This window comes from Aquarana catesbeiana, linkage group LG03 (genome assembly GCF_042186555.1).
Source record: "Aquarana catesbeiana isolate 2022-GZ linkage group LG03, ASM4218655v1, whole genome shotgun sequence".
Classification (NCBI taxonomy): Eukaryota; Metazoa; Chordata; class Amphibia; order Anura; family Ranidae; genus Aquarana; species Aquarana catesbeiana.
Genome location: NC_133326.1, coordinates 404023764 through 404039257, shown reverse-complemented (window position 1 = coordinate 404039257; position 15494 = coordinate 404023764). Strand labels below are relative to the sequence as shown.

Genomic DNA, 15494 nt, shown 5'->3' with positions numbered 1-15494 from the left:
ATATACAGGCAACTCCTCCCCCTCTAATTCAGCCATCTCTATATGCAACATTTTTCCACCCTCCTCTTTCACAAGTAAAAATTAATCTCCTGCACAAAAAATCTCCCATCCCACTCTGCTCCAAATATCTCTCACCTTCCTCTGCACTCCCAGCAGATATTTTCCCAATGCAGAGCCTATCAAAGTTTCCATACTCAGGTTTGTGTCATGTGACTCAGAGCCCAGAGAAGTCTGGAAAGGCTCCATGCACTCTGTGCCATAGAGCAGAGGCACATTACCACTATGCATATTCTCTTGCAGAGTCGCAGGCTAGGTTTTGTGGTTACCACTATATAATGGTAGTATGCAGGACAGGTAGTAAGTGCAGTCCTAGAGAACATCCCAGTTAGCTGTACCTAGGGCACGCTTTTCATATTGCAACAGAAATGAAGCAAATAAATATATTAATAAATAAATACTGTATAAAAAAAGACAAAATAAAAGCATCTTTATTCTTACTTTTAAAATTACCTAAGATTAGGGCTCCTACACTATACACATAAATTCCAGATTTCCTGAAAAAATATATCTAGGACTCAGTGGACTCATTAGGTCTGCTGACAAACTTAGTAGACAACAGGTTCATTCTACCTTCTTTTAGGGCCCAATATAGTACTTTTTTTTTATTGCTGGCAATGTACAATGTTCTACCTTCTAAATGGCTTGGGCCAAACAAATGCCTTCTAACACAGTATGAATGGTAGAATAGTTCAAACACAGAAAGGAAGCACAGAAACGCAAAAGAAGAATGCATACAGTTGAAGAGGTGTAAATGAAGATAGAGAAATGATGAACATGTGCAACTGTAAAACTAGTGCTGGAAATTAAAACACAATGATGTACATGACTATAGGCTGAGACATTTAATTTTGTTATAAACTTTACCAAGCAGAATTATAAAGCTCAGAAGTTATTAAACCATGCTCTCTAAAAGATCACCCATACTTGGACTTCTTCCATTGATGGACACAGAGTGCTGCATCCTCTGAATTTCTTCACTATTAATTATAAAAATCTGTTTGAGGGCTCATCAGTGGAGCCTTTGTCTTGGGCAAATAGATATCTTACAATTAAAATGCTCACAGTATAGCTGACTTGTCTATTAACATGAAAGCACATATTCCCATTTTAAGCAGGCTATAGATTCTGTGATTTTCTTTCCTGCCACCAGTGGTGGCAGGAAAGAAAATTACTTGATTCCCCCATCAACACAGTCAGTGTTGATGAGGAATCCCTCCTGTGGAGCTATGGTGTTCTCCTTCCAATGACACAGTGCATTTCTGATCCTTGGGTTAGATGCAATTTTACACTGTTTAAATCAGTGGTGCTCAACTTACTTGATAAATGGGACTTCAAGTGCAGCCCCTGACATTGCAGTAGGTCAGCACATAATATTCCGTGAATGTAATGCAACAGCTGCCAGAGACTGCAGACATAAAATAGGAGAAGATCAGAGACTACTGGTATGCTACAAAAGGTGGTCAGAGACTGCAAACATGTAACAGGAGAAGGTCAAAGGCTAGGATGACAGTCATATACTGAAGAAACTGTACATGAAACTGCCATAGATCAGTGCTATTGCAGCCCCTTTATAAATCAATGCCTTCACATTTGTGTTCCTCTTTACAGCCCCCTTAAAAATATTTTAGCCACATTAGATATTTCTGTCAGCAAGCTCTATTTAAAAAAAAAAGCATCATAATAGAAAGGGAATGTACTGCACAGAAAAAGAGAGATTGTGTAAAAGAAATTAACCAATCCATTTGATTATTGGAAGCAAAATTATTTTTTTTTTCTTTACTGACTTGGTTAAGAATCTAGGTAAGGAAAAAACAGACTAATGTCTACAGTGTCTCTGAGGGTTACACAATATGTGCCAAAGGACACATGCGGCCCCTGGAATGCAAGTTTGGTACCAGGGGTTTAGACTGTTACCCAACTTCTTAATAAAAGAACTAAATAACAAAAAGTTCATATCTACACTGAATATGCTAATTTACAAATAAAAAAGGTTTATAGAGGGCAGAGGGATGCAGATAACCACGTGGCAGTGATTATTTATTTTGTAATTGTATTATATTATATTATTTATTACATAACAGTTTATATTATTTATTATTTCTACCATTTACAGTATACCTTCCAAGCAGTGTAAATACCAATTTATTTTAAATTTGGGGAATTCCTTTATGTATACAAATATAAGGTGCATCTTTGGCTTCAAACTGAAAATTAAACAGAATAAGCATATGATGAACATTCAAAACTGAACTTCTGGCAAACAGCTAAATGCACAGATGAAACACTGTGCGTACTGCATAAGGGGAGCTGGATTAACTGCCAAAAGATTTGAATTCTGTACACCCAGTTCTGAGATTTACACAGCTCTGCCACACAACGCAGCCCTATCTGGCAGGGGAGGAGACCTGATTTTTTTTCTGCTGCAGCTAAAGTATATATATATCAAGCTAAAAACCTCTTTCTAGTTTTGGATATAGTGTGGAAAGAATAGAACTGTCCAGTTCTTACTGCCATCTGGGACTCCATTAGATAGATTTACCATCACTTCCTGTTCTGCTGACAATGTTTTATCAATTAGTAAGAGAGGCAAAATCTCCAATAGGGACACAAACAGAAATACAATCTGAAAGGGGTTCTATACTTCCCCATCCAAGTAAAAAAAGTTATCTTTTCCTCCTTCATTGTTGATGTTGGAGAGTTCCCCACACTTCCTTTCTGGTAAAAAGTTGCCAACAGATTCAGACACTAAATGACTTCATAGCATCTAAATCATTCCTTTCATTCCCATCGCTTAGAGAAAAATATGATCTACCAAACTCTGAGATATTTAGATATCTCCAAATCAAAAATTTCTATACACCATTCCTAAAGGGGGATACACCATTATCCCAATTATCCATTTTTGAATCAATCTGTACAAAAGATCCATTTACTAAAGGTACAATTTCATCACTTTATAATCAATTATATGGAGTACCAAATCTTAATAGACCCTCTTACGTTCAGAGGTGGGAGGAGGACCTGGGACGAACTTTAGAAGACACGGACTGGTCTAACATATGGCTCACATCTAAGTCATCTTCACCCAACATCTTAGCACTGGAGACAAATTATAAAGTCCTAACTCGCTGGTACCTTGTACCCGCTAGAGTGGCAAAATATTCACCTAATACCTCAGCTCTTCTGTTTTCGAGGATGCCCAGAAATAGGCACATATTTACACATATGGTGGACGTGCCCAGTAATCCAAACCTTCTGGAAGGAAGTCTTCGTGATTGCATCTAAAATATTAAAAAAAATAATACAACCAGATCCATATTTAACTTTACTTAATCTAAAACCGGAATGGTTAACACTCTCTCAATTCAAACTTATGATCCAACTAATAACGGCTGCAAAACAAACAGTGGCCAAGGCATGGAAATCTCCTACATTGGTACTAGCAGAAACAATTCACAGAATGAATAATACAATGTCCCATGCTAAGATGGTAGCCATCGATCAAAATCAAATTCCAAAATTTGAAAAACTTTGGCATCCTTGGATAAAACAACAGTTCCTGTCAAACTTCAATGACTCTGTCCTGTTGCCATGGTAACAGATTAAATGACTTACAGAGACACCCATTCTAAGGCTTCAAAGAGAACTAAAAAGAATAATAAACTGACGAGCGGGACAACCTTGTGGACCATACCTCTACCTTTCAACCCTTTTTCTTCTTTCTCTTTCCTTTTCTCCACCTTACGATTAAAGCTCATTATCAGAATTTATTTGACCTATATACACTCTACTTGTAAACAATATGTATAGTAGGTATAAATCATTTAAATACCTACAAAAGTAACTAAGGAAATGATATATATCTTTAATTTAGGTTTACGTGAACCCAATGTTTAATATTTGAAATTTCATGATATTTACCTATATAAACCCTACTGTAAAACAATGAGCTTACTTTATAGATCCTTGTAAACTTACTTTATGTATCTTTATAACATTGTATACTCAATAAACTTCTTTTGACAAGGAAAAGTTGCCAACAGGACAGAAAATAAAGTAACTCTAATGAAGCTCCAAATTGCAATACAGCCCTGACAGGGATTCTATCCCATCCCATTTTGTTCAAAACTAAGAAAAGTATTGGTTGGACATACATTTAAATGAAGAAGAAGCAGTAGACCGATTAGCTCATCTCTCCCTCACTCTGCTCTGTCCACTTATTAGCATGCCCCTTGTTAGTACATGTGAGCACTGCAACACATCTGACTGGCTCCTTGTGATGCTTTTCCCTCTCTTACTTTAAGTTCTGCTGTACAGGGAAGACAAGAGGCTGATATCAAGTCAGATGCTGGTACTTACATTGCTTGTATTTTAAAAAACGAATTAAATGGTGTATTAATAAATTCAGACTGCACTAATTTCTGTCTTTTGTTTCTTGCACACGTTCAGCTTTAAAACAAATTTTAGTTCATCTAGAGATAAACATCTTAAAGACTATGCTTATTTTTTTTTTTTTTTAATCAGCACAAGGGAAGGTACTTACCTTCAAAGAGAAGTGTTACTTTGGCTACTGGTTGCTCTCTTAGTTCAAATCCAAAATACTCTGCCCCCCTACCAAATCTCCAAAGCCACAAACTTTTGGTGCTTCAGGGATTAATATGATCAGCTGGACCTGCACACATGCACTTGACATGCACTTGTCAAGAGTGTCAACTATGCTTGCCCTCTGCACCCCATCTCCATTCATAGAAGCACTATAGCTTTCATTAATGAAACAAGATCTATGAATGGAGGACAGGTGTATGAAATAAAGGTAGAGAGGAGAAGACTTTTGAATTTCAACTAAAGACAGCCAGTAGCACAATGGATACTTCTTATTAGATGTAAGACTTTTTTTTCAATTTAACTTTACCTAGGCTTTAAACAATTTATAGTAAACCTGTAGTGGGTTGGAAAAAGCATACATGAAGCCAATTCAATAGAAGGTACTATTAGGTGTCACAGCTTAACTTTAGTTGAGTAATTATCTTCCTCCAGAGATTTTTCAAGCCCCTGGAAAACCCAAACATCTCAGTGAGCTTGGCTTCTATGTGACTTATTGTCAGGCCAAAGTATTTCCATATACTGTAGGAGAGGGGCACTCTGGCCTGTGAAATACCGATATACAAATTCTGGAGCCTGCAGGAGCACTCTAGAGGGAGAAAGTAGCTCAGTTATCAGTATGCTATAGCATTTTAAGGTATTTTTATGTAACCCCAGATTAAGCTCATATTTTTGAAGCCTCTACCAGTTTTTCCATCTGTTTACAAGCTTATTAATAACAAGCAGATGAATGCTGATAAATGATTTAGGCACTATGTAGCATGAGATAATAACCAGCCCTGTAGTTAATAAAATGCAAAACATATAGTTGGGTTAAATGACTAAAGCAGTAAAGGCTGTTCACCTAACAAATATTTTATAGTAATGAAGAGGGGAACCTTTGATTACTTTGAATACCTAATAATGTGCATTGGGAATTAAAAAATAAAAACAGGACTTCTTCTAGCATATGATTGGTTATTTAAAGTGAACTCATCTTCACATTATTCAGTAACAGTCACTTTGTCAACAGCCTCTATTCCTTTAGTAAATCAATCCTATTGCGTGTGTAAGTTGATGCATAATGATTGCTGACAGGATGTATTCTTTTATTGACATTCATTTCAACACATTTACCTCCTAGAAATCTTTGCTTTGTGTCTCCCTCCCTCAGCAGAGTGGATGCCTCTGTTTGGAGGTAAAGTATATATGTTTCTCCTTCTCCCTCTCTTTGTCCTTCTGAGAGTTCTGTTATGGAAAAAAGTAAGATATTGAAGAATACACACAAAAACCTTCTATTGCAAAAGCTACAAATTAATTGGGTAGCTATTTGTGTGTTTATTTTATTACACGCATACTTTTTTTTAAATTGACGTATCACAGTGTTGACAGTCACATTGTAGTATATTGTTATTCATATTACCTGCTCACAACAATCTACAGTCACTGTGAAGTTTTTAAAATGGCAAAAATACCTAGTTGTCAGTAGCTTATTGCATTCCTAGTTAGTATGGTTGAAAAGACACGAGTTCAGCTAGTTCAACCAAGAGAAGAATAAAATAAAATCTAACTAGTTTGCATGGCATGTTCTGGCATCCCCAACAATAGGAGTTTCATTTTTGATGAGATACTTTGGAAGACACTTCCATTTCTAAAGGTATGGTGATTGTGACACTTTTCTTATTTCAAGAAAGACCCCCCCCACCCCATTTTTCAGGCAGTTTGAGAAAGTACACGGTGAGGCAAACTTTATTTTCAGAACAGAAAAAGGTAAGAATCATTATTATTATTTGCTAAACCCTTGCAATGAACTGTATATTGTACAGGGACTTTGAACAAAGCATCCCCCCCTCAAAATATGTTTTTACTCTCCATTTACAAAGAAACATTCTTTGTGGTCCTCCGATATGTTTGGGGCTGTCTCAGAAAGTGGAACAAGGTGTCACAATTAGTGTATCAAATAAAAAATTCACTCCTTCAAAATGTAAAGGTACACATTTATGATACTAGTGTTGCCTTATGAGTATATGTGAAATCTCCATTAATAGCTGTAAAATATTGTAATTATGAATATATTACATTTAGCTTGTATCTATGGAGGGCGTGCAACATAGCTGCACAGAAGTGTCTGTTAGACCAGACAATTAGGTGCCTAGGCTTGTGTATTTAAACAATGGGACCCAAACCTCATTGTTCTATGTTTGGATATGCAATGAAGGGAGGCTAACCCGCAATCAATATTTAACTTCCCGGGGAAAGGTCAAGTTAATCTGCTCAGAATAGTCACAAGGATTTGCATTAAAGGGGGCTGACTTACGCAAAGTATAGGGATTGGAGATGTAGCCAGCCCTTAACCAGGAATAGGGAAGCCCACCAATCAGAGCCAGGCCATGCCAATCAAAGAGGCATCAACTTGTGATGATATACACAGACTAGATGGGAGGGAAACACACACTCTATGGCAGAGCAGTCACATGAATGGAACCTCTATGGGAATGATAAATATGGGAAATCTTTCTTGTACTTGTATCTAAATATGTTGGTCTTTAGTCTTTTATGTCCTACTGTTTGTAGATTAATGTTTTAATGAATATACTCTGTATTCCTTCATGTAATCCATGATTTTTACACTTTTCCTGTTTAATTAGATAGCTTGATGTGTATTAGTCTAGGCCTAATTTACTATATACAAATACATTTTTGTTATTGTGTTAAAGCTTTCAGTCATGGTCAAAGAACTCTCATTTAGCCCAAATCATATCTGAGAGATATTAAATCTCAAATATAGTATAAGGGTAACACTAGTTTATCAGCTTTTTAAGTAAACAAGCCTGTAGACCAAAACAGATATGATTCCCTTGATGGCAATAATACAAGTACTGACTACATATTTTACTACTTTAGGTCTTAGTTTGTCTGTACTTTGTTTTGTTTTCTTTACTAAACCATCGAAATGATAACACATGACTACTGTAAAATTTCCCCCCAGGGCATTCATTTTTCAGCAGTTATGATAATTGGGCTTTTACTATGCCTGTATCTGTTTCTATTGGGAATGGCTATGTGACTGCAGTGTATATACATCTAGCAATATAATTAAATCATGTTATTGCAAATATACCTGGGCATAAACAGTGGTTCAAATCAGTCCGAAGACATAAATACATGTTTAACCTCTGTCATGGTGTAACACTGAAGGAAATACCTTCATAATATTCATTCATATTCATAATATTCATCACAATTTTACACACTGTACATTGTATATAACAAAAGCATAGGAGTATAACATTTGAATCCTCTGTTGTCATTCTCTTGGTAAGTGTCTATACCTTGGGGTTCATTTACTACAGGCAAATAGGAATTCTCCCTTATCTTAGTGAATAAGGTGACTTTGATCATCCTGTTATGAGCAATATTCTTTGCAAAGTGAATTTTCAGCATATTAACTAAACTAAGGAAATATATCCTCGCAAAGTGAACAGACTTTTTGCCTGTGGTAAATCAATCCCCCATGTCCATGTCTTGCATAGATCAAGTTAAGCGATTGCCTTTGCTCAAAGTGAACCTAAATCCAAATAATGCACATCACAGTATTTACAAATAGTAAACAAGCTTTACAAGAACAAGCCATCATTCAACTTTGTAGCTATAGGCATTGTGGAGAAATTAATCAATAAAAATTTCAACAGAGACACCTAAATGCCAGGCCCTTTTTTCCTTTCAATTCTATTACACCAGACTCTTGGCTGCCAGCCAGCCTTCTAAAGCAAACAAATGGCAAGTGCTCCTAAACTGCAAGCTGGTGACTGAAACTAACTGCAGAGTCTTTGTTGTGATGTGTGAGGATCTTTGAGTATAGATTACTCCACAGTACACAACACTAGACAGGTCAATGATATCTTATTTTCATGTTATTTTACTGCTCAATAAAAATAAGATATCATTTCAATATCTATTGTCTGGGAACAGATATACATTTAAAAGACACACACAAGTGCATGCATGCACACACAGAAATTATGTCTACTAAAAGATATGTATTTTGACCTGTTAGATTGTGATTCACACACTTCATCACACTACACCCTGCTAGTTGACACATCTATTCCCTGTTGCTGTTTCTAGGCCATCTCTTCACCTTCAGTCTGATTATTAGACAAGGCCTAAATAGCATTAAAAGAGATGGAAATTTAATCTGGAAAATGTTAGGCTGAGCAAGGAAACAAAAAGTGGACAATCTGGCTACACATTTTGGAAGGCATGTATAATTAAAAATGGTCAATCAGAGCTGCAAAGTCTTTTCTGTACAAAAGAGCTTATATTAGCTTACTGTGTATTTATCCTTTGCCTAGAGTTCCACTTTATTTAAGCAAAAGGCATAATACTGTTCTAACCAGAATGAACTGCTGAAAACAGAAATTGGGTTTGCTTCTGTGAATAAATATACATGATTTCTCTTGGCACTGTTTTATTAAATAATTAGAATATGTTTACTGTTGGCTTGCCAGCACTTATATAACAAAATAGTAAATCAGACCATGCTAATCTGCTGAAATTCCAGTGCTACCTAGGAAAGCAAAGGAGGATCTACTTTGGAAAATGCATAAAATAAGCTAATCCATATCTTGCAGTATAAGATCAAAGACTCATTTCAAGACTCATTTCAAGTCTACACCCTTCATACAGCACACAGGAACAGAGATGTGGCTTTCAATCACCAGCGGTGTGCTACAGATCCCTCCCATTTCACCTTTATATATCTTGTCAGAAGTGACTCATGCTGATAACAGAGGAAATAGACAGCAGAGAGAAATGTCTGGTGTAATAGAAATTAAAGGAAAAAGGGCCTGGCATTTAGGTGTCTCTGCTGAAAGTTTTATTGATTAATTTCTCCACAATGCCTATAGCTACAAAGTTGAATGATGGCTTGTTCTTGTAAAGCTTGTTTACTATTTGTAAATATTGTGATGTGCATAATTTGGACTCAGGTTCACTTTGAGCAAAGGCAATCACTTAACTTGATCTATGATTTGGAGAGAGACAAGTAAACATTATAGAAATATGTGCTTCTTTCAGATTTCATGCCTGAGGTTTAGAACCACTTTAACCACTTCCCATCCGCCATATGTTTATAAATGACTTCAGAGGGGAAGGGTGATATGTTGGTCATTGTTGCAGTTGCTACAATGATCTAGATATAATTTTTTAGGGCCGGCAATTCCCTATAAAGTAAAAGTAATCCTAGTGGCTGAGCCACTAGGATTACTTTTACAGGTAGTGGGAGAGGGGTGCAATCAGGGAGACCGGTAAGGATGCAACTCGCAGCATCTGGGCACACAGTGAGAGGAACGGATGTTATTCCTTTCTCTGTGACATCAGAAACTGGAAGCGACAAGGATTTTGTCACTTCTGGTTTAGGTTCTTTGTTTACCTGGCCGTTACCGACCACTAAAGCATCCGTTCAGACTGATCTGTGTCTGATTGGCTGTATCAGAGGACAGAGGAGAGATCTGGGGTCTAATAATTTTTAACATTTTTGACAGTTTTTTAGTGAAATGGTAGGGGCACAGTACCTCCTTACCATTTCACACAGGGGGGGCCGGGATCTGGGGGTCCCCTTGTTAAAGGGGGCTTCCAGATTCCGATAAGCCCCCCGCCCGTAGACCCTCACAACCACCGGCCAGGGTTGTGGGGATGAGGCCCTTGTCCTCATCAACATGGGGACAAGGTGTTTTGGGGGGCTACTCCAAAGCACCCTCCCAATGTTGAGGGCATGTGGCCTGGTATGGTTCAGGAGGGGGGGCGCTCTCTCGTCCCCCCCTCTTTTCCTGCGGCCTGCCAGGTTGCGTGCTCGGATAAGGGTCTGGTATGGATTTTTGGGGGGGGGGGCCACGCCGTTTTTTTTTTTTTTTGGCGCGGGGTACCCCTTAAAATCCGTACCAGACCTGAAGGGTCTGGTATGGAATTTAGGGGGACCCCCACGTCATTTTTTTTAAAAATTTTGTCCGGGTTTCCCCTTAATATCCATACCAGACCTGAAGGGCCTGGTGTGGAATTTAGGGGGGCCCCCACGTCATTTTTTTTTTAAATTTTGGTTCGGGGTTCCCCTGTGGGGAATTCCCATGCCGTTTTTATCAATGAACTTCTATGTGTATTGTCGGACCGGCAATGCAATAGCCGCGAGTAGTTTTAAATGGCTTTTTTCCTTCGAAATGTCATTTTGCTGTCAGACTGTTCTAAACACAGGAAACATGCGCCCCTTTACAGGCATACTATAGACACCCCCCAGCTACGAAATTTAAAGGAATATTACACTTTTATTGTTTGACTTTAAAAACCACTTCAAGCCCACGGACGTCATATGACGTCCTGGGCTTTGACCAGGTATATCTGAATGATGCCTGTAGTTACAGACATCATTCAGATATTGCCGGTTTCAGCCGGCGAATCTCTACACCATAGGAATGATCATAGTGGCCGTTCCACCGCTTGATCGTTCCTATGGGAGGCGAGAGGGGACGTCCCCCCCTCCCGCCGCCCTCCGGTGCTTGCTCCGACTCACCGTTACGATCGGTGAGGCGGAGAGTAGATCCGCCGGCGCTGGATGTAGATCATAGAGATTTTCGGTGGACCAGATGGTCCCCGGAGTCTCTATGATCGTCGGAGGCCGGGCGTGACGTCATAACATCGCAAAACATTCATTCAAAAAAACGGCGCCGCTTCGGCTGGGAAGTGGCGATCGTTTTATTTATTTTTTTATTTCAGGCTTCCCAGCCTAGTGGTGAGATATGGGGTCTTATTGACCCCATATATCACTATTAAGAGCACCTGACATGTCATATTGCAATTACAAGGGATATTTACATTCCTTGTAATAGAAATAAAAGTGATCAATTTTTTTTTTTTCAAAAAAGTGTCAAAATAAAAAAAATAAAATATAATTAACAATAAAAAAAAAAATTTTTTAAAGCACCGCTGTCCCCGTGTGCTCGCACGCAGAAGCGAACGCATACGTAAGTCCCGCCCACATATGAAAACGGTATTCAAACCATACATGTGAGGTATCGCCGCGAACGTTGGAGTGAGAGCAATAATTCTGGCCCTAGACCTCCTCTGTAACTCAAAACATGTAACCAGTAAAAAAATTTCAAGTGTCGCCTATGGGGATTTTTAAGTACCGAACATTGGTGCCATTCCACGAGCGTGTGCAATTTTGAAGCGTGACATGTTAGGTATCTATTTACTCAGCGTAACTTCATCTTTCACAAAATGCAAAAACATTGGGCTAACTTTACTGTTTTGTTTTTTTTAAACACAAAACAGTTTTTTCCCCAAAAAAACGCGTTCGAAAAATTCCTGCGCAAATACTGTGTGAGATAAAAAGTTGCAACAACTGCCATTGTATTCTCTAGGGTCTTTGTTAAAAAAACATATATAATGTTTGGGGGTTCTATGTAATTTTCTAGCAAAAAAATGATGATTTTTACATGTAGGAGCAAAGTGTCAGAATTGGCCCGGTATTGAAGCGGTTAAGCATTATTAAAATCACTGCTCCTGAAAAAACGGCCGTTTTTAAAACTTTTTTTTGCATTGATCCATGTCCCCTGGGGCAGGACCCGGGTCCCCAAACACTTTTTATGACAATAACTTGCATATAAGCCTTTAAAATTAGCACTTTTGATTATTCATGTTCGTGTCCCATAGACTTTAACGGTGTTCGCATGTTCGAACAAACTTTTTTCCTGTTCGCATGTTCTGGTGCAAACAGAACAGGGGGGTGTTTGGCTCATCCCTAGTGTCTATGCCATTGCACTGTTTGAATAAACTATAAATATACTTCTCTGTACTTGTACATTGGGGTCACTTTTTAAAGTATAACTAAAGGCAAAGGAGAGGGGAGGGATTAGAACACCTGTCAGTTTTTCTAGATGTTTGTGCACCCATTAGAGAGATTCACCCTCTCTATTTGTCCTGTTTACCATTATCACTGAAAGTGAAACTAAAAGAAAATCCCAAAATTTGGGTTGTCCTCAGAAAAGTAATAGGGGCAATCTTCCAATAGGGACACTAGTTTTGGTGACCTGGAGGGGGATTTCTTCCCCCTTCCTGTTCTGGCTATGGGACAGGAAGTGAAGTTAAATCTCCCCAGTGAGACACAGATAAAAAAACTGACAGGGTTGTAACCCTAATTGCGCTATCCAAAATTAAAAATATATATTTATCTATAGTCTTACTTTAAAATGTATACAGTGTATGTTGTTGCAACAGAATATGACTTTCTATTTATACATATTTTAGAGTGCATATCCCCAGTTAACTATTAAAGAGGGGTACTGCTGGTTTCAATTTTTTTGCTCACCAATGCTGTTTCCACTATGTGCTAAATTCATGTTTTGGATGTTGCTTATAATTAATACTATTTATTTCCATGAAGGCAAAATTTTGTGTTCGTAAAAATATGCCCATATGCTTGCATTTATAAATGTAAGTAACAGAGTTTATGCCTGTGTAGCAGTGGCAGTGTACTTTATATTCTGTAATGCATGTGTATGGACAAAATTACGCAGCAGCTGTGGCTCCCAGACTCCACAAATGCAGGTGCAAATAACTTTGTACAGCAATATGCCTTCATATAAGGTTGTGTGCAAGATCCCCAAGCTAAACTATTTACCTATTATCTTGTATCAGAAACATCAGGAATTTAATGTTGAATTAAATATAAAAATCATTTTGTGAAGGATAGAACCCCTGTCAGTTATTAATGATATCTAGGGCTCCATTCGTGGGATTTTTTCTCACTTCACTAGAAACAATGTGGGATTAATTTACTAAAGGCACTTTGCAAAGTGCAATTGCACGCTGCAAGTGCATTTGGTCCAGAGCTTAGTAAATTGGGTGAAGCTTCAAGGGGTTGTAAAGGTAAATTTATTTATTTTTTTAAATAACAAACATGTTATACTTACCTTCACTGTGCAGCTTGTTCTGCACAGAGTGGCCCCGAACCTGCTCTTCTGGGGTCCCTCGGCGGCTGTCTCAGCTCCTCCCCGCAATAACTAACCACCTTAATGCGAGCTCTCTCGCATGGTGGTTAGTTATTGCGGGCGCGCTCCCGTGATACAGCCGGCGGCTATAGCAGCTCACTGTATCACTCGGCCCCGCCCCCGGCGCGCCGCGTCATTGGCTGTGATTGACAGCAGCGTGAGCCAATGGCTGCGCTGCTTTCAATCCATCCACTATAGCCAATCAGCGACCAGGCTGATTGGCTGAATGGAGGTCGGGAGTGAGCGGCCGAGTTTCGAGGTGTCAGGTAAGTAAAACGGGGGGGCTGGGGGCGGCGGTATTTTCAAAAGTTTTTTCACCTTAATGCATAGAATGCATTAAGGTGAAAAAATTCATATCTTTACAACCCCTTTCACTTTGCAAATAATAGCCAATCACATGCAAGGAAAAGAAATAAAAAAACTGCATTTTTGCTTGCACATGATTGGATGGTGGAAGTCAGCAGATCTTCTGCTCAGGTACTAAGCTCTGTTAAAATCTGCATTTTTTTGCTAGAAATTGCTATAAAATGCCCCCAAAAAAAGTATATATTTTCTGAAGACCCTGGAGAATAATATGATGGTAGTTCCAATTTTTTATGTTGCAAAATAATCAAACACATATTATTAGAAAAAAATACAATAAATACATTTTAGTGTAAACAAAAACAATATTATTCCCAATTTTTTGGGTAAAATATAATATATATATATTTGGGTTGCATTGAGTAAATAGGTAACAAACACTTCAAGTCTTAAAATTGCACATGACCATGCAATCACAAAAAATTATAGTACCTAAAATTCTCCATAGATGACACTCTAAAAGCCTTTATAATTTATTGCCATGAGTTATGGCCATAGAATTATTTCTGAAACAATAATCAAGCGGTCACACCTTGATTGTGAATGCCAACATCCCTAAATCTTCAAGTATACCTTATTATGTTTAGATGAGACTTTTCAGGCATACTGCTTATGCACACACACGCACACACACACACACACACGTAAATCTATAAAATGTAATTTATTAGAAACATGTTTAAATAAGTTAAAACTAAAAACAGGCCATGATAATGATCAGAGCATGTTTGGTAGAATTTCTGCAGGACCCAAGGCACCACTTCTTCCATATGGGTATTGCACAATTTCCTTAAAATGATGATCAATCCACACTTCAAGTAATTCTTTTTTTTTACTTTATTGCTTTCACAAGGGGCTAACAAGCCCCCTGTGTGATAGTATGGGCACATCACAGGTAAACTTTATGAAGACATTGAAACCCCCAATGTCTCCCTGCGCTTGAATGTAGCTAGCCAAATACAGACTATGTTTGAATAGCTGCATCCTTGGTTACACTGATCAATTAATGCCATCTGTGACTCTGGAAGTAATGTAATATATGTTTCCAGGGTCATTAGTCACATGAATGATTGGGGAATGGGTGTTACCCCAGTTCCTCCTGCTCTCAATGGGCAAGCTATTTCCCATTATACGGGCTCCCCAGACCAATGGAAGAGCCCGAGAACTAGAGCGGGGGAAACTTTAAAAGCAACCTGATCACTTTTATGAGAAAGCCCTTCATTGGGTCTTAAAGCCAGTACCAAGCTCACAGCTGTCTTCCAAGCCATTTATAATTGTACCTTGTTAGGCAAGTAGCCAATGTAATTCTTTTAAATCACGTGTATGCTTTATCAAACATTATTATATTATAATATATTATATTATATTATATGTACCTGTATATGTATACATACATTTGTGCTGGAGCCCATCTTCTATGGTGCATTAGTTGAAAGGCTAAACAAT

At 38.1% G+C, this 15494-nt stretch overlaps 1 protein-coding gene across 6 annotated transcripts in view; it reads right to left on the bottom strand.

Moving 5' to 3' along the window:
• The window catches only part of TENM2 (teneurin transmembrane protein 2), a 2056834-nt gene that overhangs the window by 1156885 nt on the left and 884455 nt on the right, over nt 1-15494 (bottom strand). For 4 of the 6 annotated variants that reach the window (XM_073620699.1, XM_073620701.1, XM_073620702.1 and 1 more), the window contains one exon: nt 5779-5889. The exons of the other annotated variants lie outside the window; for them this stretch is intronic. In XM_073620699.1, coding sequence (XP_073476800.1) covers nt 5779-5889 — 111 coding nt within the window. The remainder of the gene's footprint in view (nt 1-5778; nt 5890-15494) is intronic. 6 annotated transcript variants of the gene reach the window in all.